Below are 22547 nucleotides of genomic sequence, written 5' to 3'. Positions count from 1 at the left end.
GTTATTTTCCATTATTAAATAAATTGAGCACTGATTAATTAACTTATTAATTTCACTACAATTTCTTTTCCCTAAGAAGAAAACTGCTCATGTGTAAACAGGAGGGTGAAATGGCTTCAGTATGGAAGAATGATAAGAGAAAAAGAGTTCTCTTTTATTTCTAAGTGAAGTATACATTGTTAGCCATGTGCCTTGGACAAGTAACTTGACTTCCCAGGCCTTTATTGTTCATCTCTGTAATATGTGAACACTTGTTATTTCTTCGGTAGTAAGGGAGACAATGATATGGCCTAGTATTAAATAGTACAGGCCGTGGTATTAGATCGTCTAGGTTCAAGTTCAGTACTGGCTCTTCTTCCTACAGGGTGATTTGGAGACAGTTCCTTATCCTCTCAGTGCCTCAACTTACTCATTGGCAAAAGGGTCCTATAGTAGCACCTGCCTTACACAGTTGTTAGAATTAATCGTTGAGTTAATTCAAGTACTTAGCATTAATTTCATTTAGTGCCTAACAACAAATAAGCAACCAGTAGCTGGTAATAATTATTATTGTTATATATAGTAATATTAATACAGTTGTTTTTAAGATTAAGGAATAATATATGTAAATATAATGCAAAGATGAAAAGAGAAAGTGCTATTGTCATCCTCACTAAACAATGGGGTGTTGAGAAATGAAGGGATCCTTCTGTTACATGGCTTTTTCTCATTCCACTGAATAGTATTTTGTCTTATTCATAACCTGAAGTTCACATTTTAGTATATAAAGTCTCAGAGCAGAACAAAATGCTGATACATATTTACACTTTCCATAGTTCTCCCAGTGGTCTCAGGAGGGATCTCTACATAGAAATATAAGAGCCTTCATGACGCCAAGCATTCTTGATGTTACCCTTTAGCTAGAAACTGAGTGATTGTGTATAGCAGTAATCAAATGTGGGCCAAATTATTCACAATATTTATGCAGAAGATAGGCTTCATACGGATATTCCTTAAGTTTCTGTTATTCTTCCTTCCTCCTTCCTTCCTTTCTCCTATTATTGCGTGTGAGGCAGCTGTAAATACAGTTAATGAGTAGAGAAAACAAAAAGGGGTCTTTCATCATGCCAGATACCAGTTCTATTTAAAGAACACAAAGTAAACAAGAGATGATCTGTAGCAGTCATATCAATTCCTGGAATCCTACGTCATTGTGCAGATGAAACATATTCTATATAGGAGTTAAGCCAAGCAGTAAGTCATACTATTTGGCTTATATCCTATGTGGACTATGGTGAAACATAATGAAATCAATAACTGGCAAATTACTTAAAATGGCAGGTAAATGCTGCAGGACATGAGCAAACATTTGCATAAACAAAAAGGCAGTTTTCAGTTATTTTTTAATGTTTATTTTTGAGAGAGAGAGAGAGAGAGAGAGAGAGAGAGAGAGAGAGGCAGAGGGGGAGGGGGACCGAGGATCCAATGTAGGCTCTGTGCTGACAGCAGCAAGCCCAATGTGGAGCTTGAACTCACGAACCATGAGATCATGACCTGAGCCAAAGTTGGGCACGTAGCTGACTGAGTCACCCAGGTGCCCCAAAAGGCAGTTTTTAAAAAGTGAAGTTCCTTGTGTCCTTTTAACTCTTACCCACCCAGTCATGTCCAATAATATTCCCATGTATTCTTCTTGTTTTATGAACTCTAGACTCTCTGGGGGCAAAATTGAAGAATTAGAAATTTGTTAGAATACAATATAAAAGTCAAGAGTCAAAACCTAGACTTACTACTCAATTAATAAATAGCCCCATAGGTACAGAGTCACAAAATGTCTTAAAGTAAAAACATAAAATGACTTAGAGTTCCAACAACTGGAAAAGATTTGTTATTATGTAATATGTAGATTCTTATGTCTTATTTTACTTTGATGTTGTATTTTTACTAAACTGTAAGCTATCTTTTGTCTTTTTATCAATTTGTTTCTGTAATGCCACTTTCTATTCATGATTTTAAAATAAATTTGAAAAATCATCATACTGTGTACCATAGATGCTTCATGAAACACTTTTTCGAAACTATTTATTGGCTTCCTATACAATTGCTTAGCTAACCTCCTTTTTCTTAATGCTACCTCATGCTATATGTCATATAAATTTAGAATGTAGTTGCATATAATCGAATAAGCCTGTGCTATTTTTCTGTCTCCAGAGCCTCAGACCTGCACATTGAAAGATTTTCTCTGTGCCAATGGGGACTGTGTTTCTTCGAGGTTCTGGTGTGATGGAGATTTTGACTGTGCAGATGGCTCCGATGAGGTAGGCAACTTTGTAAAACCAAACAAAAAAGAAAGTTTTTTAGAGTCACATTTATAATTATTATTATTCAATCCAGTGAGTCTGTCATGGACATCTCTGAAATACTCTTTTACTCCTGACACAGTGAGATAAGTAGTATTAAATCTAAGCTCTGTACCGCACACACACAGCACGGGGAATAGTTCTTGTGCTACTATTGACAGTTAACTTTATAGTCTGTTTTACCTCAAGTGGTGAATAGCTGAGTTGGGAATAGGATGTTTGGAAACCCTATTCCCTATAGCTGATGCCCTTGCCATCTGTGAATTTGTTCATAAATTTGCTGCAGTATTTATAGTCAAGACTAATATTTTTATGCATTTTAAACAGTCTCTTCTCCCCAGTCTCTTTCTTCAATAGATACAGTCTTATAGATTCTGATGTGGGTCATCAATTTTCATGAAACCACAGGTTCAGCTTTGCTTAGATGATGAATCACAATCCATTTATAATAAGGTCTGTGTACACACAGTTTAAGTGAAAAAAGTGTAAAATATCTCTGGATAATTCTGTAAACTTAAGATTGTGTTAACACTTGTAATACTTCACACAATTCATTATTTATGCATCTATGTATTTGTGTTTCAGCTGTTAATTACTCCATGGAGCTTTAAAAGTAATACATGACACATGATTATATATATATTTTTTTTCAATCAAATCTAAAACGAACTCTAATCCTTTACTCTCTAGTATCACAGAAAAGTCCAGCAAGAGTCACTTCATGGGTTTCTGTTAATGATTTTCCATGTTAATATCAGGAACACAACACTGGTGACACCAAGCCTAGTCATAAATAAAGGAAAAATTAGTTTTCTTGTCCTCAGTGACCAGCATGCCTCCTTCCAGGGTACAATGACTCCCTAGAGCTCTGCTCCTCTGGTTGACACACATAAGCACCTACCCCTCATGAAGGTCCTTCCAATAACTATAGGTTTGCCTAGAGAGATTCTCTGCTGCTGTAGAGGTTTCTGTGTTTCAGGTCAAACATTAGTCATCCACCAATTTCCTACATCTTTGGGAGACACTGTAGGTCTCTACTATTTACAGAACCCATACAGACTACAAACTAGTTCTTTCCCAGTCTGCGGGTATTCGTATTAAGATTTGACAATTCTTCATTTTCACACTGTCTTGGAAGAGTCCCCAGTCACATTCAGGAGCCTAGATTCTGGAAACAAATGTATTTAACTTCTCACCCAAAGGCCAGAAAACCTAAACCTTGAGTTGCAAAGGTCTCTTAGGAGAAGTTGAAACATAGCATGGGGCTAGTCACAAACAAGTCCAAACAAAATTCTTTTTTCAGTTTTTTTTTAATTCATAGGAGAGCTACATTCTTACTGCCCAACTACATTTTTACTTAGTATCAATTTATTCAAAAATTATACTAAATGTTTCCCAGTCAAATACTTTTCACATAAACTCATCCATACCATGTAATAGTTTTTTTTTTCTTTAAAACCTGTTTCACCACCCCTGTGTAATCTGTGAAACATCAAGAGGTGGAGATATACTGTTTAAGGCTTATAATTGCATCTTCCATGTTATTCACTAGACATCCAAGGTATATATACAGAATCAAACACTTATTTTCCAAAATCTTATTCAAGTGAAAGTAAATGTCCTTATTAACACCATTTATCTCATGCCCTAAGTTCATGGATGTAGTTCTTTGATGGCTGGATAGACCTCCATTACAGACATTTTCATGGTAATGCCCCTAGGGAACCAAAATAACTTTCTTAAAGGTGGTCTTTCACTTCTCTAAAGAAGACATCCGGATCGCCAACAGGCACATGAAAAGATGCTCAACGTCGCTCCTTATCAGGGAAATACAAATCAAAACCACACTCAGATATCACCTCACGCCAGTCAGAGTAGCCAAAATAAACAAATCAGGAGACTATAGATGCTGGAGAGGATGTGGAGAAACGGGAACCCTCTTGCACTGTTGGTGGGAATGCAAATTGGTGCAGCCACTCTGGAAAGCAGTGTGGAGGTTCCTCAGAAAATTAAAAATAGACCTACCCTATGACCCAGCAATAGCACTGCTAGGAATTTACCCAAGGGATACGGGAGTACTGATGCATAGGGGCACTTGTACCCCAATGTTTATAGCAGCACTCTCAACAATAGCCAAATTATGGAAAGAGCCTAAATGTCCATCAACTGATGAATGGATAAAGAAATTGAGGTTTATATACACAATGGAGTACTACATGGCAATGAGAAAGAACGAAATATGGCCCTTTGTAGCAACGTGGATGGAACTGGAGAGTGTGATGCTAAGTGAAATAAGCCATACAGAGAAAGACAGATACCGTATGGTTTCACTCTTATGTGGATCCTGAGAAACTTAACAGAAACCCATGGAGGAGGGGAAGGAAAAAAAAAGAGGTTAGAGTGGGAGAGAGTCAAAGCATAAGAGACTGTTAAAAACTGAGAACAAACTGAGGGTTGATGGGGGGTGGGAGAGAGGGGAGGGTGAGTGATGGGTATTGAGGAGGGCACCTTTTGGGATGAGCACTGGGTGTTGTATGGAAACCAATTTGACAATAAATTTCATATATTGAAAAAAAAAAGGTGGTCTTTATAAGTAATGAAGTGTCTAACACTATAGGCAGTTGATTCCTCTTTTCTTTCTAAAGGTGAGAATTACAGGTTGAATTGACTAACAAACAAAGGAACAAACAAATGGCTAGACAACCAAATTACATACAGGGTACTCTCAATTTAGGAATAAAAAATTGTGAGGATTAGTTTTTGTAAGGATGTTAACTGATAATATAATTAGCTTGTTCATTACGGCCAAAACAATAATAATAATAATAATAAATAATAATAATAAACACTCGGAATAGCATAATTGTGTATCACATCAGTGGCATACAGAGATTGAGTAATTAATTCCCAGAGAAGAAATATTTAAAGTGACTTTAAAATATAGTATTTGGGCTCTACATCCAGTATAATGCATTGTAAGGACAAAAAGAAATGCAAAGGAATCTTAAACTGTGTTCATATGCTTGTTATTAATAATGTTGGTTTTGCTAATTTGAAACTCATATACCCTGAGTAGGGTAGATCAAATGCTTAGTTATTTTCATATTATTAGCACTTAAAAGTTTGAGGTAAAAGAAAGGAGATACAAATGTAGGAACAAAAAATGTAAATAAAATTATGTAATATTAAATTCAAAAATATCAGTAGGAGATTTTTATTTATCTTTCTCTTTCTAAAAATATATAATTCTTAGCTCTGCCACTTAAAAATTCTAAAACCAGTGACATCTCAGCATTATAGACTATCCTTAACATTCATACAGTGGCCTCTAAATACCATTTTCCTATTAAAGGAAACAAAACTCCTTTGAGAAATGTCCACTTATAGGTCTGAAAAGGAAATTGACAAAATGAGTCACTACTACCTTGTTAAGCCAAAATAAGACTATTAGTATAGTGTCCCGAATACATAGGAGATAATTGAAGGGGTTTCTACTAATGAAAGAGACAGCTTGGACATAGAAAGAAAAATGACTTTAATGGATTGAAATATAATAAGTGTATAAAAATACATGTGTGTATAATAATACTTTTAAGAAACAAAAAGCTCATTAGTCACTTTAGATGTTCCGAAGGTATCCTTCTTAGGATTCAATCAGCCCAATTTGGAATGTGGGACATTCAGTAGAACAAATGACCTAGTGTCTGTCTGCAAGTAGTAAATAGCATTAGAAAAACAAACAAATGAACACACACACACACACACACACACACACACACACACACATACACCTAGGAAAATGGGAAATAGTTATTCATTTAAAGAAACTCAAACCAAATTCAAAATTATAGACTTCTTTTAGATCGTTATTTTACCAAACAATATTTTAAAAATGAGAAAATTTTAGGTATTGATAGGAAATAACTTTAGAGTAAGTCTAAGTTATTAGACTTTAGACTAATAACTTTAGGGATTTGGGCAAATTTTGTGATATTGCGAATGTTGTGATACTATTGTTGTTATGTTAAATAGTCCAGACTATAAATAAGTGTAATGGAGGATGTATGAAACATGAATAGTGAAGTGTTCGTCATTGTTAAACAAGCATGATGGGCACGTAGGTTCATTATTCTGTTCTTCCTTTAAGCTTTTGAGTCCAAAATAATAATTAAGTAACCCACAAATACAGACACACACACACATACTCATCAACTGTACTGTAATTTATCCTTGATTGAAATCTTCTGATAATTGAAAAAATATCTACAAGTAATGTTTTCTGTATTGCTGCCAATACAGATATACCAGTGCCATTGTTTATTGAGCTATTTTACTTAAATTACTTTATTGCTGGATAACCTTTGATTAATTTCTACAAATATACTGAGCAGTTGTTATAATCATGGTGCAGTATTAGATATTTGGTTCACAGACACACACGGTGCCTATCATACAGACAAACACGACCCTTATTCTACTGGAACTGAGTTATGTGAAATTTTAATTTATATTCCTTGTTTTCTGCATATGCTACATCATTCATTAATTCATTCATTACATTGGCAGTTTTTATTGAATGCTTATTATGTCCCAGTTATAATACTGAACATGATGGTAAGGTGGTGAACAAAACATATAAAATCCCTTTCTCATGACCAGTGCATGGACTGTTTCTCCGTCTTTTACAGCATTTACTATTACAGGATTTACACTGCAGATGCACGGCATTTCTAATTATCCTTACACAGGAAAAGCCTTTTCTTAAATAGTTCCATTTCTGTTTAAACTTCCTCTATAAATCCTTTCATAAAAACCTTGAGAATCCATATGATTAAAATTACACTTATTTATTTTGACAGTCGATGCATTTTATTGCAATTGTTGGTTTAGGGGATGGTATTTCCTGTTAGTTTATGAGTTTAAAAGATACATGGAATAAATCTTAGTTTCCTTTGGATTCCTATTTAAGAAACTCTGGTACCTGGTAACCCCTCAATACTTGAGAAAAGAAGGGAAGAAGAAAGGCAGTAAGAAGAAAATGAATTGTATAGTGGGCAGTCTAATTAAAGTACCGTTGGCAAAGAGAAAATTACAGGAACTTAGAATGTAAACTCCCTTTCTTTACATGGGGATGACACTGCGAAGAAGCAGGGAGTAGCACATCCACATGGTTCGCTTAGTGAGAGTTTCATAAGCTGTGACTGTTACACCTTTTGTCGAAGCAACAGGCAAGTATCTTTTGGCAAGAATAGAAATTACTTACAGAAAAACCTCATCCCCGCAAGACGTTTCATTGGAGCATCCCATATCAACAGGACTGGTCAGACCCAAGGAAGTTTAATTTCTACTGGCTCCCTTTTATTGATCTCACATAAAGAATCGAAAGGTTTCCCAAAGGTATAGCTACTGTCTTGTTTGACTTCCAAATAAAATCTATATGCAAACTAGCAGATGTGACAATTGTGACATTTCCTGTCACGGTTCTTTAGCAACAAATGTTGGAAGAGAGAAAGATTATGAACAGCAACTAGTTTGTGAAAGGACTGAGGAAGAGGCATGAAAAGAAGGATAAAGGAAGGACACTGCAGGAAGTTTTTGCCAACACAAAACAGATTTGCCTTCATTCTTCTTTGTTTCACTTTCATCCTGCTACCTCATTCCCAATGAACTGGATGTACTTGTTAGAGATAATTTTTAACCCTTTATTTCCTCCACGATCTTTATTGTCACCTATAGTTATTAATTACATGACCTCCTGTCTATTGGAAAATGATCTCCTCGGAGTAATTGATGTGATGGAACCATAGGATCTATGTTCTTTTCTCATTTCTCTGTAAGTCATCATAAGACTTACAGAGACAAATGAAAATAGAAAATTGTTATAGTTTTGTTATATAGCCGTGGGCTTAAATGACCATCTGAGCTTCTTATTTGTGGCAGTGTAAAAATTTAATGTTAACTGTGTTATGTGGTTTTTGACAGAGAAATTGTGAAACAAGTTGTTCCAAAGATCAGTTCCAGTGTTCCAATGGTCAGTGTATATCAGCAAAGTGGAAATGTGATGGCCATGAAGACTGTAAATATGGAGAAGATGAGAAAAACTGTGAGCCAGGTAAAATGATTGAGGTGGTGGTTAATGTAGCTGATATTTTAACTTGGTATAAAACCATTTTAAGCAGTAATTAGGAGAAAACAATGGCAAATGCACACACATACTGACTATGTTTTAGATATAAGATTTTAGATAGGCTTATAGGTGAATTAAATAGTGTACCCTTTGTATGTTTTGAATGTGTTTTAGCGTAGGATAATTACTATGTTTGGGATCCAAGCATTACTCCCAAATTTGATTTTCTGGTTTCTCCGTCTTTCCACCCCATTTGGAATTGTTCCTCCAAGATGAAAAAGTGATATATGTTGAAACTGTAAGTGCAATAAAAGTCAGGTTTTCAGTTATGGACATTAAGGTTATGGAAAAGAATGCAGTAGTTTCAACATGAAACCAGCTGAGAAAAAGCATATTATTTCTATTTGCATTTTGGTCCAAAATCAAAATAAAATTAGGAAGCAAGACCAGAGTACAGGGAAAAAACAACCAATTTATTGTGTGTTTTTATCCCCTAAATATAGCCTTAGAAATATGGCCATTAAAACTTAATTTTTTTATACTTAGGTATTGTAATAGCATCATCTTACCAAAAAAAGAATTACTGGGAGAAAATCATGCTATGATCTATGTACAACCACAAAAGCATTACTTTGAGAGCCTAGGTGACAGTAGCAGATACAGGACACACATGTTGCTGCCCGTGGTCGATATTGCTAATTGATCTTTTTTCTTACTGAATATAGACCTATCTTCAGACTCCATATGAATACAGATCTCTAGGCAAACACTGCCAATTAAAAGGAATTAAAACTCTAAGAAAAAGCTTCTGAGCATCCTTGGAGTAAGCAAAGCCATTATATAAGTACATTTGGCTACCAGAGATTTGAAGGCAAGCCTAGCTAACTCAAACCCAGAGACTAAGGCAGCAATCATAATTACTATGTCAATTAATTAGATTAGGTACTGATAGTAGTTTAAATATCCACATGCTATTTTTATTTTCTATGTCATAAAAGAATACTTCAGATTCTATAGACTCAGTTAATTATGCATATATTCATGTTTAAGACCCCAAAACAAAAATACTTCTCAGAACTTATGCAAATATGACATTTATGTCAACACAGCCAGCTAGATACCATGGGGTCTATGAGACCATGCCAAGATTTCTACTTTTAGCTTTATATAATGCATATAGAAATTAACATTCCCAAGGGTCACTAAGTCTCACTACAGTTTTAAAAACAACTTGAAGCCTTTGTTTTTAAATAATTTAATTTAAAATTATGAAAACTTCATTTAACTGTTCAAAATTAAAGAGAAGGAGGATATAGAGGGTTTTTTTTTCTTCCTTTCTGTCTTTAGTGAGTTAAAAACTTACTGAACAGCCTATTACATCATTGAGATATATTTTATGAAATGCAATAATATTATGAAACACATTTTAAATAAATGTTTAATATCAGATATTAAGTACAGTTTAAATATAAACTATTTTCATTACTGTCTATGAATTTTTTATATGCTTATATATGTTTTTATCTATCAAAGCAATCATTCATTTTAGTGAATTTAAGTCTTAACTTTATAATTATATTCAGATTCTCCTACGTGCTCATCAAGTGAATATATATGTGCCAGCCGAGGATGTATTTCAGCATCTTTGAAATGTAATGGAGAATATGATTGTGCTGATGGTTCAGATGAGGTAAAATCTATCATTTGATTAAAATCTCTGAATTACATGAATTAGGTTCGGGAAAGCAAATGTAATAAAAATAGAGTAAAGAGAGAACCTTGTTTCTTAGCCGTCTAAAATCTTAGGACAAGTACATTGAATATAGTAATTGCAGCAAATACCCGAATCTGCGTGCTGTTCATATACTAAATCTTATTGTCATTTGTAGGGGTTATATTCATTAAGTCAAAATAAAAGAAAGCCCACAGTGTAATAAATCTCCGGTATTGTCAGCTGCATGTTTGTTTTTCCTGTGACTATATCATTATCATTAATGAAAACTGCAGTGCCTATTTGTATTTGAACAGATGGACTGTGTGACTGAGTGTAAGGAAGATCAGTTTCGATGCAGAAATAAAGCCCACTGTATTCCAATTAGATGGCTTTGTGATGGCATTCATGACTGTGTGGATGGCAGTGATGAACAGAACTGTGACAGAGGTAAGGGGTGTGTGTGTGTGTGTGTGTGTGTGTGTGTGTGTGTGTGTGTGTGTAAATAAGGGAGTGGCGGTTAAAATACTGTGTCAAGTCAATAGTGTGTTAGAGGCAAAAAATAGGATCATTAAATGATTCTCTTTACCCATTCTTATTTCATTACATAATATCCTGTTCTGGATAAGCAAAATCTGGATAATTTCCAGATAGAGTGCAGTGTTAGTTTTCATATGACAAAGGTAACCAAAGTGCAGGTTTTTATTGCATCCTATCACAAGCATGGCTTTGGACTAGATGCTGGGTCAGGGATAGGGGCAGAAGGATGCAGGGAACATAACCGTTTGTAGCCATTACTACAGAAGTATTTTTGGTGTGCATTTCTCTTCCATGTTGCCTGCCTTACTATGAAAGAATAATAACATATGGCATACCATATTACACATACACATACTGATACACAGCTGCAGGTTGTGCCCCAAATTTCCTTTTTGTCATATGGTTAAGAAAATGACCTACATTTTTTGTCAGTTTGGAAGACAACTTTTAATTTTGCAGTACATTATTTTTAGCTATGTTAAAATATTTCCTGACAGATAACAACTTTTTAATTGTAATTCACCACATAAAAGCAGCAATTATTCCTACTTTAGAGTCAATGAAGGGAAAGCAAAAAAAAAAAAAAAAAACAATTGTGGGGCAAACCTTAAAATGATCACAAATTCCATAATTCTTATTATTTTAATAATGTTAAATACATTGTTTAAACGCAAAATTTTTTTTTAACCTGCTTACAAAAGTCTCTCAAGGAGTGCACCTGGATGGCTCTGTTGGTTAAGCATCCGACTCCTGATTGGGCTCAGGTCATGATCTCACAGTTCATGAGATGGAGCCCCGCATCAGGCTCTGCACGGACAGTGCAAAACAGCCTGCTTGCTTGGGATTCTCCCTCTCACTCTTTTCTCCTCCCCTGCTCACGCTCTTGCATGCTCTCTCTTTCTCTCAAAATAAATACATTAACATTAAAAAAAATTAAAGTCTCTTGATGTACTTTACATTATGGAATATTTGGAGTATCATCAACAGAAATGATACTAGATACTGATGTAGGCTGCAAGGCATTTGAACATGTGCTCAGGGTTTATACAGTTTAAATGTACTTTTGCAACAACATGAATGAGCTAGATAGTATAATGCTAAGCAAAATAAGTCAGTCAGGGAAAGACAAATACCATATGACTTTATTCATATTTAGAATTCAAGAAATAGAACAAATGAACAAAAGGGGGAGAAAAAGAGATACAATCAAACCAAGAAACAGACTGTTAACTATAGAGAACAAACTGATAATTAGCAGAGGGGAGTGGGGGGGGGTGGCAGGGGGGTCAAGTAGGTGATAGGGATTAAGGAGGGCACTTGTAAGGAACCCTGAGTATTGTATGGAAGTGTTAAATCATTACATTGTACACATGAAACTAATGTAACACTGTATGTTAACTAACTGGAATTTAAATAAAAGCTTTTTTAAAAAAGAAAATAATAAAATTTTACTTCTATAAATATCTAGTCATTCGAAGAAAAAATGCCCTCCATTTCCTTTAATATTAGATCAAACCTTTATGATTTGCTAAGATCTCCATCTCAAATCTGATAAAGTGTTGTAATATTCAGGAGAAGAAATCCTAGTTCTCATTTGGAATCTGCAGTGCATTATATAGAGCCATAAAAGGTTAGACTTCCTTAATAGCTGTTTCTACTTTTGGTTAAGTTCTCACATTCACATTCCAATTTAGAGACATCAAACATTGTAGACATTCTGGCACCAAAAGGTCTTAAATACAGTCATATTCTAAGACTTTGGGACAATTAAGTTACTCATCATTTTCCATTTTCTAGCTATTAAGCTCCATTCCCTTAATTTCAGTCTCTATCACCAGTCTGGCTGTTTCTCTCATTGCTTCCTGCCCTGCCTGGGCATATATACTACCATGGAAGTCAACTCCAATACATTCTGCTCACTGCTGCCAGGTTCATCTTATTGAAGTGTAACTCTGACTATGTAAATATTTACTTGAAGCTCCTTCCTGGTTACTTACAAATATGGCAGTCAGTGTTACAAGAGAATGATCCTGTTTTATCTTCCTACTCTTATACTCTATTATTTCTCTTTATGTATCATATATCCTAGCCAAATCAAAGAATAAATCTAGCAACATCTTCCATGCTTTTCAACATCTCTCTGGATTCCTCTACTATTTCTGCCATCCCAATACCTTTGCCAATAAGAATTATATCTCTCCTTTTAAGTCCATTCAGTTGTTACTGTCTTCAACCAAATCTCATTCTCTTCTGGAGTTTCCCTAGCAACGCTTTAATTGCATACTTGTTATTATATTCTTCTTTCTAATATAATTACTTCTGTATTAGTTGACTGTTTCCCCTGTTGGAATGTGAGTTTCTTAATGTAAAAAATTAGGTATGCAAACAGAATGAGGAAATAGATTCCAGGTAGTGGGATCATTATGCACAAAGTCTCATAGGTGAGAGAAAGTTTAAGTGTTTGGGAACTATAAGTAATTGAAGATTCATGCTATAGAATTTAGTTCCAATTTTAAGCATAATGAGAAGTTTTCCAAAGCTTTTAAGGAGTCTTCAAATGTTGTTGTTGTTGTTTTTTTTTTTCAAAAGGAGATGGTGGTAGAATTTGCACTATGTATTAGACACAGAGAATTACTGAAATGAGAATCAAGAGATCTAATTCCTTGTCTTACCTGTAGGAAAGTTTCTGTGCTCATTTATTGTACTAACAAATCCAATCACAGTGAAATGTCTCCAAGACCTGTAAGAATATCTGGAAAATAAGTGAATGTGCATGTGTGCGTGTGTGTGTGTGAGGGCAATCCTGTCAGGATTTATCTTTTTTTTAATATTAAAATTTCATTAGAAATGTTTCTTTGAACAAAGAATTCAAGGTTAAAAATCAAACCTTACAGTTAAAAAAAAAGCAGTATAGAATTTGAAATCTGACTTGCCTTTTAGATTTAAAATGACCCTCCTAAAAGTTTAAGCCTACTGATTAAAAAAGAGTTGAGGACCTTTAATTCAATCATTTAGAAATGTGTCAAAGCTCTCCTTCCCTCCACACTAATGTTTCTAACTTTTCTTGGGTTTCTTTGCTGCTAGATAAATTCCAGTGAATTATCTTGATGGTTAAAATATTTGATCCTGTATGGATGTACCTTAAAGCATGATCAAGTTCAGATTTCTAGTATTTTACTTCCAGGAAGTGGTTTAGGTATTGGATAGATGTACTTCAAGGCACTGAGGAAATGAAATGCCAAAATAAATCTCTCTGCTATTAAATCAGCCTTCCATTCATCCCAAAACCTGACACATGAACTAAGTGTTGGGGGCTGGAAGGCAAGATGCAGGACAAACATGAAACATTTTCCAAGTGAATCCATTTTACTGGTTTACTTTAAAAAGACGAACCCCCAAATACTGTGGAATTAAAAGCAACGTTCATATATTTAAAGATAAAACACAGAAACTTGGTGGGTTTTGTTTTTTGTTTTGTTTTGTTTTGTTTTTTGGGTTTTTTTTTTGGCTTGAGCTCCCAAACTTTGCTTTCCTTAGCAATTTTAGTCGGCAAAGTTGAGAATTATTCTTTTTAGTTATCATCAGCTCAAAAATGTGTTAACTATTTATGAAAATTATAAAATATTTTCATATGTTAAACCTTCCCTCTACCCAAATTAAAATGGGAACTCTAGATGTTTATTTTCTGTGATGATGTGCCTGGTCAGATTTCTATGAACCTGCCAAAAGCTTATATATATATATTTATATTTATATTTTCTAATAACCTCCTGTTGTGCTGAATAAGAACATGACTAAAGACTAGGAAACTGGAATTTTGATACAGCTAATCTCTTTAAATTATACCTCTTTTTTTGCTTATATTTGCCTCATGCCATTTCAAAATAAGCATTTTATGTTAGACTCAGGGTGTCATGGTAGCCCCATGATGCATTTTTTAATGCAAATTCTTCATGGTATAATAGCAAGGCTTTAGTAAGTTATTACAAAACCTTTGCCTTACTATTACAACTGTGATTTCATTTACATTTCTCTTCTTCTTCATAAAAATAGTAATATGCCCAACACTTTTATGGGGCAAATTATAATATTATCTAATATGATACCTTTGGGAAATCATTTTTTTTTTCTTTTTAACAAGACTGATGTGCTACAAATAGAATTTTCTAAAAGAATCAGAGGATGTCAAGAGTTCACAAATTTTGTTTGAATATAATCCATTGTAAAATGGAACATGCAATGAGATTTAGTCTTGAGAATCTTTATTCTGAACGAATATAACTTTCACATTCTATGAATTTTGATATTGAATTAAGCACTTACTTTGTATCGGTATTCATATTTTAAGTTTCTTCAGTATTAAACACCGTACATGTTATCTTTTTATTGTTTTCAGATAGTTGTTAAATATATTTGCTTGCATGGGTTTTGATACTTGAAATTACTGTTAGAATTAGGGCATTTTAGATTTGAGTATTGCAGAAGTTGAACGAAAGGGGCACCCCAGTGTCAGATACTATGTTGTCAGTCTCACATGGTGATACTCACCATCGTGGACTTACCATGGACTTATGTTTTTCCCTATTATACAGTTTGTTAGTCCTCAGAGATGCCAATGTAGGTTGTGCCAGTTCTTAAACATTTTTGCAGGAAACTCTTAGGACTGTTCAGATTGACATCACTACAAAGTCTTGATCTCAGCTTCAACTATTACTTAAGATTCTAAGCAATCATCCTATATTTCTCTAATCATCTGTATACCATTAACCATATCAAGTTTTTATTTATTTTTTTAATAAAAATATTTAAATATTGTGTGCACACACAGGGGCAGGAAAGGGGCAGAGAGAGGCAGAGAGAATCTGCTGGCACAGAGCCTGATGCAGGGCTCGATCTCAGAAATCATGAGAGCATGACCTGAGCTGAAATCAAGAGTCAGACTTTTAACCAACTGAGCCACTCAGGCACACCAAACATACGAAGTTTTTAACAAGTTGAATTTCCTCCTCACCTTTACTTCACAGAAATAATAAAAATTTTGAGCTTTATTCAATATCTGTTCACCAAATTAACAAATCTACCTATAGCTGTGCCTAGCCTAGCCTTATCCCTCTTCCTTCCTCTTGAAATGGAAGACCTGTTACACCTCTAGTATAAGGTAGATACTTTAGGTCTCAAATCCTTCACACTTCCTGGATTCTCAAGGACTTTGTTATATCAATTACCTTTTCTCTCTTCTGTATCCTCAAGCTTACTCTGTCTACTGAATTATTTTCAGAAGCACTTAAGTATATCAGATATCAGTTTTACTCCACAGAAGCTACTAGGCTCTTAATCACCTAGCCTTCTCCTCTCCTCCTTCCCTTCAAGGGCAAACTCCTAGAAAGGGATGGATGGTTACGGTACCTACTATTTCTTCGTCTAATATTAACCAACCACAAACATTTCATTAAATTCACCACCACTTCATTGGACCTCCTCTCTTAGCATTATATACATGTGCTAATTACTACCTTCTTGTTGAGACACTTTTTAGGTATTTCTCCAACCACTCTGGCTAACTAGCCTCAGCCTCTTTTGCAGACACCCCTTTATCCAATCTTTAAATGCTGATCTCTGTTTTGTTCTAAATTCCAAATAACAACTACATTCTGATCATCCCTAGTTGTATATTTACAGCTTAGAACCTATCCTATATTTCAACACATTTATCCACTATCCTACTAAATATCACTATATGCTTGTCCTACTAGTACTTTACATGAATTGTGTCATTATTTCTAGTAAGCTTGCTCTTCCTGCTGTATTCCTTTGTTTATGTTTTTTTTAAACAACACCGACAGTCACCAAATGCCCCAGATAAGCCAAAAATTGAGTGCTGTGTTTCACTACTCACTCTCCTCACCACCCTCATCTATTTAGCCATCAGAGCCTGAGGATTCTACTTCCCGAAGCACTTTCAACAGTTCAACAGAAGCTAGTTCGAAATCGAGTTCTGTACTTCTGCAACACCTCTTCAAACTGGTCTTTTTCCTCCAGCCTTGGCTTTACTCTCACTACCTTCATTTCCAAGTTCTCCACACTGTAGCTGCTGTTATTACACTAAAATCCAAATCTTGTTCTGTCATTTGTTAAGTTAAATCTTTGCTACTGTAAGTTAATTATTAAAGATGTGTATGCGAGTCAAAACTCAACAAGATGAGCTGTTTGACCTTCACAGACCCAGCCTTATTATTCCCTCCAAAATTGTTACTATTTTGGTTCCTTTGTATGTGATAAATATACTTAATTTTGAGTGAGTATATCCTTGCATTCTTCATGCTTTCTGTTGAATTGTGAAAAGAGAAAAAATGCAAACATTTACAAAATACACAAAAAAGTCACTACACTATTGCACAGTTTTTACCAGGATGACTATAATATTTCACCACATCACCAGCTTCTGTTATAAACATAATTATTTTTCTGTGACTTCAAAACTTTTTATTGGTTATTCTCTCTTTTAGCAATTCAGTTTGTCAGTTTCCAGATACAGCTGAATTATCTAAAAATTTTAAAAGTGTCTTTTCTTTCCAAAACAACACAATTTTTATAATTAAAACTAATACTATTTAAAACCTAAGTTTCTCTACAGTAACATAAAAATTATGTGAAATATAAGATAATTTATACTTAAGAAAACTTCCTTCTACCATCTTATCAGTATTTTCTAAAGGAACTATGATATGCCTTGGTAACATCAGATTGTTTTGAAAAGTTAACTAAACATGAGTAACTAAAAAAAAATCTTGGATACTGCTTATCCCTAGTACTATACAGGAAAAAGTGTAAGGAAATGAGAAACTAGATACTATGCTAAGAATTACAGGAATATGTGTCCTGCTGACTGGCATTAATTATGCTACATTTCTGTGTCTTTTTTTCTGTTTTGTTTTAAAATAAAGGAGGAAATATATGTAGAGCAGATGAGTTTCTCTGCAATAATTCCCTTTGCAAACTACATTTCTGGGTGTGTGATGGAGAAGACGACTGTGGAGACAACTCAGATGAAGCCCCTGATATGTGTGGTATGGCATTTCACATGGGTCTAGATTTTACTCTCATCTCTGAATCGAATGCACTGGCATGAATCAATGAAGTGGTGAGGCGAACCACAAAGTCTGCCATCCTGTGGTTAGGTAGATAAAGTAAAACCACAGATACAGCTTTTGTTCAGGCAATAAGAGATTACCCTGTCCAACAGCTGATGAATTTACAGAGAACCCTCTTAAATCTGAACTTGCACATGTCAACACTACTCAAAGATAGGTATGGTCTGAACTGTATAAGTTTCATATGAAGACTTCGGCTTTGTACCAAAGTGGTCCTTTAGGCTAAATCATTTTTTTTTTGGACAGATAACCACATGGAAAAAATGTGAATAATAAAATCATGTAGTTCCACAAGTTACCCACTACTGAGACCAAGGTTGTTCAGAGAAGGAAGATCTATATGAAGATAATATGTGAATATATTAATATTTTTAACATGTAAATATATCATTATATTTAAATATATTAAAATATATATTATTTATACATATATATTCTATGTTATAAATATAAATATATTAATAGATTTTTATATATATTTAGATGTAGGCGGGGAACTGAAATTAGGAGTTATTTAATATTTTAATCTGAAAATCCTAAAAAAGTTATTGTTTCTTCAAATTCAAGTTACTCTTAACTGATAATTGTCAAGAGCGTATTTACGCAACCAACAACTATCAATGTCCAATTTTCTTATATGTAGCAGAAATTTTTAGCCCTTATTATTATTATTTGTATCTAATCTCAGCAAAAATGTATTTTACCACTAATTTAAAGAAAAATACTACTACTTTGGATACAATTAAGTAGCACATCAGGTGAATTAAAGAAAACATAGACTGAGTGAGTATACATACTCAAATTCTTTGTTCTGTTTGGTGCACCAGGTTAAACCAATATTTTTGAAAGGATGATGACATTGAATACTGACATTACAATTGAATAAAAATTTCAAAACAAGAAGACAGCTTTATTTTTAAAGGGATTTAAAACATAAAAATGACAGTTTTTGGAGAGTGTTCTCTGCAGGCACAACTGATGAGAGACATAACTAAGTCTCAATTTTTGTGTTACATAATCTTGCAAAATGGATTCTAGAGAATCACTAGAGATTATATTGTGTCTGAATTATAATATATGGAAAATACAAACTTATCTACCAGTTTCGAGCCAGAACCTATTATTTTTATAAGTTATGTATATATATAAAATTATATATGTGTATATATTTATGTAATTATTTTTCTATTGTCTATTCCACTTCCGCACACAACTAGTGAGTAGAATAGCAAATGGTCGCTAACTAATTAACCATGTGAGGCTCCAGAGTCAGAGCCCCAGGACTACTTTCAGGGCCAGGAAGTGAGTCTCAGTGACAGCTGCTGGAAAACTTAAACTACATCCAGCTTGATTCTGTGCATGTTTTTACATTCCCCTCGGTCATCAGTATAAACATTGAATCAATCTGTTATGTACCAGCGACTGTGCTAAGTAATTGGGATTATTAAAAAAAAAAAAATGAGCAGCACATGGTTCTCTCTGACAAGATCTTAATCTGACTGTACAAATCGTAATTTTCATACATTGTATTTCAAGAAATGGTGGAATTAAGTAAAAGGTATAAGTAAGATAGAGAGGAATAAGATGAAGTCTACATAAAGAGGAATTCAGAAAGCTACAGTTTTGAAGGATCCAAACTAAAATACACTGTAGACATTATGAACAGCGTGAAGAAAAGTGTTATTCATTCACTTAATAAATATTTAAGTTAGAGACTATTATTATTTTTAGTAATATAATGATGAGAGAAACAGACATGGACCCTGACTTCACACAACTGAGAATCTAGTAGAATAGGGATTCAAATGATCTAAAAAAAATATATGGCTACAAATGATGATACATGCATTGACAAAAAAGTAGAGTAAGTTATAAAAGAATAGACCCAGAGGGATTTTATTCAATCTTGGGTTATGGAAAATAACATTTGAATTACAGTCTGAGAGATAAATTATTGCCAAGTAGGTGAAAGGGATGGGGTGGAGGGAAGGTGGATGACACGATGTTGTAGACAAAGGAAACAAGATGTAGACAGACCCTGAAGCAAAGCAATCCATAGCTTCCTGGAGGAACTGAAAGATCCATGTACTTGGAGTCTGCAGAACAGGTAGATATTGGTTTCAGATGAAACTGAAGAGACAGAAGAGTCTAGAACCTTGTAAATCTCTATAAGGATTTTTAGGTTTAGCCTAAAAACAATTAAGAATACTAAAACGTTTTAAGCAGAACAGTTCTATAGTCCTATTTATATTTTACAAATACTGGATAGAAAGGTGCAAGTTTAAGTAAGATAATTGCTATACTCTAGGCAGGCCATGCTGTTAGCTTGGATTAAGATAATGATAGCACATGATGGCAAATATACCACAGATCTGAAGGTGGTTTAAAAAACAAAATAAATTGGATTAAATAATAGAGTAGATATATGGGGCAAGGGAGAGGAAGTTACTAAGTATAATGTATAAGGTGTTTTTGTTTGCACCGTTGAATACATGGGAAACATAGAAAGAGGAACAGTATTGTAAGTAAAGATTAAAAGCCTGGTTTGAGAGACATTTGAGGAGACATTCAAGTATAGATTTCAAGTAGGCCCTAGATATTTGGTTCTGAAGTTTAAAAAGCTGGTCTAGAGTTATAAATTTGAGAGTCAGAATGGATACCATGGAATTCTATGGGATAAAAAAGAGTCAGAATAGAATGGGAACAATGAATATTATGGAATTCTATGGTGTGAAAAAGAGAAAAAGGCCAGATAATCCAGATTATTTGTACTACAGTGAGTTTCTAAGTAAGTTCTTAGGACAGTGTTAAAAGTATAATAAGTTACCAGTAAATATTTGTCAAAGAGCATGGGATCAACTGTCAATAGAGAGGGAAGTAAGACAAAAACATTGGAGAATAGGAAAAGGTAGATAAATCAATGAGCTAAAGTTTTACCCTAGACAGAAAAAGGATATTAATGGTTGAACTAGAAAGTTAGGAAAGTAAGAGGTGGTGGGCAGAACTTGCAGCATTCAAATTAGTAGCTTTGTAAATGAAGCAATTGGAGGAAACAGTATATCCAGGTGCACTTATGTGGATCAGTGAGTGTTCTTACCTGCAAGCAACAGGAAATGTCATTGACTGAATTAAGAAGAGAAATTTCTTGAAATCTTCCAATCTTCACAACCTTCTAGGGCAGTGGGTGGCTTAGGTGAATTAGAGTAAAAGGTCATTGGGTATGAAAAACTCAAGGCTCTAAGAGGTACAGCTATTGGTCGGTTTGTTCATGTGGATATTGATGTCATCTAGGATGTGGAAATGAGTTTGGATGGAGAGCAATGACTATCAAGGGTGGTGCTACAGTCTTTGGTAAATTGGGGAGGGGGTGATGTTTACAATAAAGGTTGATGAGAAAATGGCAATAAGAAAGATGTATAATCAAATGCATAATAGTTTTTGTTTTTATTTTTTTTAAATAGAGTGTGATGATGTAACAAATTTCTGAAAGCTAAATTAGGAACTTAAGGGTGTATTTAAACATGAGATAATATGAGGTTTGAGTAATTTAAGAGGCATTGCTAAAAGACCTAAAGGGGAAGAACTATGCTTGGAGTGGGAACCAGATTTCAATTAAACCAAGGAGGTCAAGAAAGAAGGAGTATGGCATATTTAAGGAGCTAATAAAGTAATATTGCTGGAATTTTAAGAGATACAAGGGATGAGTCTGTAGGAGTGACAGGGACAAAGTAATGATCAGTCTATTATGCCATGTAAAGTATCTTAAATATTGTTCTGTAAGTGCTGGATAACTGTGGAAGAGATGATCAGATTAATATGTCAGGTGGATTCTTCTGGTATCTTTTGGAAGATCTTACATTGGACAGTGAAATGAAGACATTTAGGATTCTACTTCAGTTTTCTCTGTAAGAGATAATGAAGAGCCAATGTATTGTAACTGGTATGCATGGAAAGAGGAAGGCAAGTTTGGGGACTGTATCAGCAGGACTGTTGACTAATAAGAGTTGAAGGTCAATAAGTGGAATGCTTTAGAATAATCCCAGACTGTGGCTATGATGTACTACTAACTGAACTATGGAAATAACACATAGTTTATGCTCAGGGAGAAGGAAGTAATGGGAAGGTGATAAAGAATGGGGTTTTGACTTACTGAATTTGAAATTCTTGAGGGGATATCCTATAATCAATTATGAGATACTAGAATTAGATGGTGAATTGAAAGTTTGAAGGGTATTGTGTCAAGTAAATCCATGAGAATGAGAAGATCAGCAGAGAATTCAAGAGTGAGAAGATCAGAAAACCAATGAAAGAGCCCTGGAGTATTCCACATGTAAAGATAAAGAGTCATTAGAGATGTTTCCTACTCCAAGGGTGGAAGTCTTCAGTTCGATAATGATGGATAGGACAGGATAAAATTCTCCAGCTTTCACTGTTGTCTCTTTTACACACACACACACACACACACACACACACACACACACACACACACAGATACATATATACAGACATATTAAAAATAAATAACAAAGATCATCTATGTGACTCAAATACATATTCACACATTTCTGTACAGAAACACAGAGTAAGGAACACAGTTATAGTATTGTTGGGACATTTTTTTCACTGTATGACCTATTTTCAAATTTGGACCTGTAACATATGCTTGCTCAAGCTCTTTTCTG

At 34.3% G+C, this 22547-nt stretch overlaps 1 protein-coding gene across 1 annotated transcript in view; it reads left to right on the top strand.

Moving 5' to 3' along the window:
- The window catches only part of LRP1B (LDL receptor related protein 1B), a 1940511-nt gene that overhangs the window by 1780138 nt on the left and 137826 nt on the right, over window positions 1-22547 (top strand). Inside the window, exons 70-74 of the mRNA XM_023259298.2 lie at window positions 2188-2294; window positions 8319-8448; window positions 10047-10153; window positions 10492-10624; window positions 17659-17781. Coding sequence (XP_023115066.2) covers window positions 2188-2294; window positions 8319-8448; window positions 10047-10153; window positions 10492-10624; window positions 17659-17781 — 600 coding nt within the window. The remainder of the gene's footprint in view (window positions 1-2187; window positions 2295-8318; window positions 8449-10046; window positions 10154-10491; window positions 10625-17658; window positions 17782-22547) is intronic.

This window comes from Felis catus, chromosome C1 (genome assembly GCF_018350175.1).
Source record: "Felis catus isolate Fca126 chromosome C1, F.catus_Fca126_mat1.0, whole genome shotgun sequence".
Lineage (NCBI taxonomy): Eukaryota > Metazoa > Chordata > Mammalia > Carnivora > Felidae > Felis > Felis catus.
This window is presented reverse-complemented; position numbering and strand designations above follow the sequence as displayed.